At 41.7% G+C, this 4,193-nt stretch overlaps 1 protein-coding gene across 1 annotated transcript; it reads left to right on the top strand.

The window, feature by feature from the left end:
* The first annotated feature begins 304 nt into the window (after nucleotides 1-304).
* On the top strand, nucleotides 305-3,435 carry LOC109150225. Its single transcript, XM_019298142.1, has 2 exons — nucleotides 305-1,479; nucleotides 2,538-3,435. Exons 1-2 carry the CDS (start codon nucleotides 335-337, stop codon nucleotides 3,340-3,342), a joined length of 1,950 nt encoding a protein of 649 aa, XP_019153687.1. The 5' UTR covers nucleotides 305-334; the 3' UTR covers nucleotides 3,343-3,435.
* The last annotated feature ends 758 nt before the right edge of the window (nucleotides 3,436-4,193 follow it).

The following is a 4,193-nucleotide window of genomic DNA, read 5'->3' as shown; positions in this document are numbered from 1 at the left end:
GAAGTTAAGTGAGATTTAATCATTCGATTCATTCCCCCTCCAGATTTCGAAAACTTTAATGCATGTTACCTAGGTGAGATTTGTTGCTACCTGGTCATTGGTTGTCACAAGATTTTGTACCTACTTTGAGTGTGAGAGACAAAATTTAAGGACTAACTGTTCTGCTCACCTGGCCTGCAATTAAATTATCAATAAAAATAAATGTTTTTAGTACTTGTGCTAGCAAGATTCAAGCTGTACAGTAGCCTTGAACAGCATAGTATTTGAATATCAAAGTAAGAGGCTTAGCTTCACACAAATTAAAATTCTCTCTTGGCCCAACATAGAGACTTCAATGGATCCTGCAGCCTCTCAACCACATCAGACCACCACCACCACTGCCACTACCACCGCCATTAGCCAAATACAATACCCAGAATCCACCAACTCCTCACCGCGCTCTAGGCAAACCGAAACGTGGGACGAGCCATTGCCACCGGTCCCGGGAGCAAAGCTGAGGCTAATGTGCAGCTATGGAGGGCACATCATTCCCCGCCCACACGACAAGTCCCTCTGCTACGTTGGTGGCGACACCCGCATTGTGGTGGTGGACCGCAGCTCCTCCCTGGCGGAGCTCCACTCCCGCCTCTCCCACACGCTCCTCAACGGCCGCCACTTCACCCTCAAGTACCAGCTCCCCACTGAGGAGCTTGACTCCCTTATATCAGTCACCACAGAGGAGGACTTAGAGAACATGGTTGAAGAATATGACCGCACCGTCTCAACATCCCCTTTAAGACCTTCTCGTCTTCGCCTCTTTCTGTTCCTATCGAAGCCCGAAACCGCAGCCTCCATGGGATGTCTCCTTGCTGATGCCAAGTCCGAAACATGGTTCGTGGATGCTCTCAACAATGCCGGGTTGCTTTCCAGAGGGCTATCCGATTCCGCCACTGAGAACAACAATATAGTGGATCTTGATGGGATGATGATCCAGAGTGATTCTGCCACAGACCTGCAGAAGAATCATCATCAAAATAGCAGCAGTGACAATAAACAATATACAGTTCCAGATTCACCAGTGGTTATTGAGACATCCTCTTTTGATTCTTCCACTGTTTCTTCTCCATCCATGGCCAATCTGCCTCCAATCAAGGTCAGGGTTGAAGGGGGTGGTCTTAGAGTGAACGATAAAATATTTGGGTTAGAAGAACAGTTGTCGCAGATAAATGTTGGCCCCCAGACCACACAGAAGCAAGAAGATGGGGTTGATAATAATGTGGCAGCCACGGCTGCAGTGCCACCTACTATATTTGCAATCAACTCTGCTGTTATCTCAGACTACGAGAAATTAGATGATGGAGCACAACCCGGGATCCGAAAACCGCCATTACCACTACAGTTGGTTCCTCGCAAAACTGGAGATGGTTATGGCTTGTCATCACCAGATTCAAGACATGCTGCTGGAGGATTCAACTTAGCATCACCAGATTCTGTAGCCAGGTATGTAATATACTTAGCTTTCTCATGTATGTTTCAATCCCTACTCACTAATATTCTAAGACAACAGATAACTTGTGTTGTGCACATAATACTTATAACAAAAAAACTAGACACCAAAACATAAAGGAAACAAAAACTTGTTGGGTGGAGGCCGGGAACGGGCCAAGTCCAGCAATTGGTGGTTAGAGAATTGTTGGGCGGAGATCAGTAGATAAAAGGTCAAAGTCCAGCACCTCGCCTCTCGAAAATCTTATGGCGGTCTATAAGGAAATAAAGTTGCGCATTCTACTAGCTATAGCTTTTAGGGTAGTGGTAAGCGCAAGAAGTGGTATCAAAGCCAGGTGTTAAATCTGGCAGGTGTTGGGAGTAAGAATTGTTGGGCGGAAGTCGGTAAAGGGTCAAGTCTAGCAATTGGTGGTTAGGGGATTGTTGGACGGAGGTGGGTAGATAAATGGTCAAATCCAGCACCTTGCCTCTCGAAAATCTGATGGCAGTTTATAAGGAAATAAAGTTGAGCCTTCGCTACTAGCTATAGCTTTTGGCGTAGTGGTAAGCGCAACAAGTGGTATCAGGTGTTAAGACTGATAGGTGCTAGAAGGAGGAATTGTTAGGCAATGCCAGTAACGGGCCAAGTCCACCAATTGATGGCTAGAGGACATAGGCTAGTAGATAAAGGGTCAAGTTCAACACCTTGCCTCTCGAAAATGTGATGACAATCTATAAGGAAATAAGTTGTGTCTTCGCTACTAGATATACATTTTGGCGTAGTGGTAAGCGCAGGTGTAAGGTATTAAAGACTTGCAAGTGCTAGGAGGAAGAATTGTTGGACAGAGGCTAACAACGAGCCAAGTCCAACAATTGATGGCTAGAGAAAGAGAGACTAGTAAATAAAGGGTCAATTTCAGCACCTTGCCTCTCTATGGGCTATATGCCTGCCTGCATTGCAGCCCACATGCCTGCCTGCATTGCAAGTTGTTTGATCATATATATCATCATGTCAATCACATATTTTATTGGATTGTAATACTGATGAATGAATGTACTACTGTATGTTTCAGTGATAGTAGCATCACATCTGCTGCATCTTTCTCAAAACATGCAACTAACCAGGATGCAACTCAAGCCATTATAAGTAGGGAAAACAGAGCAGCAATTGATCCCAAGAGTAACATTATGGACACCACTACCTCTCTCATCCAGATGCATCATCAGGGCCAGGATTCTGCAGCAGCTATACAACACAACCAGCAGCAGCAACCACAGTTTATACATCCCAACACTACACACTATTTTCAGCATCCACCTGCAGGAGGCGGGGGACCGGTGCCAATCTCGTCTTACTATCCAATGTACACCGGGGCGGCGCCCCCATCACAGCAACAAATGGATCATCAGCATCAGCATCAGCAATACCCTATGTATCTACTGCCAGTTACTCAGCCCTACAACAACTTCGCAGCAGCACCGCCATCTAGTACTCCGCCGCCAAACCCAACCACCAATAATGCTTACAAAGAAGCACTTCCACCTATTTACCCCACAAAACCAGCTCCCCCCTCATCTAAGCCGGAAGCCGCTGCAGCAAGTGTGTATAGAACAGGCGCCGCAATAACCCCTGCACTGCAGTTTCACCAACAATTCTTTGGTCTTTCTTCACAAGCCCCTCCCCCTCCCAGCTCTGCAAACTATGGATATGATTATTCCCATATTCCTACTCAAGACCAGCAGCTCTATTATGCTCATCAGCATCAAGTTGCACCACTGCCTTCTCAGTACCAAACTATGACCCCCACCACTGCACTGCTACTGTCACAAGCTGCAGAGAATGCCATGCAACAACCCAAAACTTCTCAACCATTATAAGAGATTTCAAGTTCGGTGCCTTTTAATTTATGTGGATATTCAAGAATAGATGATCATTGCAATATGAACTTAAAGCAGTATATCACCACTATATCCGTGTATTTACTTTGTTTTGTTACGCAATCAACTATTGATATTCAAGAATAAAAAGAGCATGTTGTTTTTTTTATCATACAGTGCCCATCAATTCTGATTCTCCTACTTTTAAAAGTGACCCCACGCTCACACTCTTACATCACTTTAAAAAAATTATTTTTTTTCACTAAAAAAATTATTTTTCACTCTCCTCTATCATTCTATCAAACATATAAATTAATTCTAAATATTAAAAATTAATGAATTTTTTTTAAACAATGTAAAATCATTTTAAAAGTTCAAAATAAAATAATTCATATTGCATAACAATTGGATTACATAAAATGTACAATTATTAAAAATTGTGCAATTAATAAGTATTAATACATTATTTAAAGTTATTTTTAAACAATTTCATTTGTGTGTGTGTATATATACAAAATATAACTTTTAAATAAAATAAATATTGTTTTGTAATAACATAGTAATTTTATTATTTTTTTGAAGATACTGGCTCTATTACATTGTAATATCTGTTCATACATACTTTCTAAACATGTTAAAGTACAAAGAGTCAACAACGCATCCACTGAATCTCGATCTTACCTCCCATATAAGAGAGATCACTACATAGTAATTTTTTTTTAATTTATATTATTATATAATAATAACGACCACTATTATTATTATTATTCTTATTATTAGGGAAAAGTGTCAAATTTGCCTCCTAAGTCGACCGGATAGTGCAATTGGATTCCCTAACTAAAAAAAGCTTC

The sequence above is a fragment of the Ipomoea nil genome, unplaced genomic scaffold (genome assembly GCF_001879475.1).
Source record: "Ipomoea nil cultivar Tokyo-kokei standard unplaced genomic scaffold, Asagao_1.1 scaffold2219, whole genome shotgun sequence".
NCBI classification, from domain to species: Eukaryota; Viridiplantae; Streptophyta; class Magnoliopsida; order Solanales; family Convolvulaceae; genus Ipomoea; species Ipomoea nil.
The sequence above is the reverse complement of the archived record's forward strand: the minus strand, read 5'-3'. Positions and strand labels throughout refer to the sequence as shown.

Bases quoted from the DNA above. Each gene is read 5' to 3' on its own strand.
- LOC109150225 (XM_019298142.1), top strand. From the start codon at position 335: ATGGATCCTGCAGCCTCTCAACCACATCAGACCACCACCACCACTGCC. The intron at 1,480-2,537 runs GTATGTAATATA...TGTATGTTTCAG, and splicing joins TCACCAGATTCTGTAGCCAG to TGATAGTAGCATCACATCTG.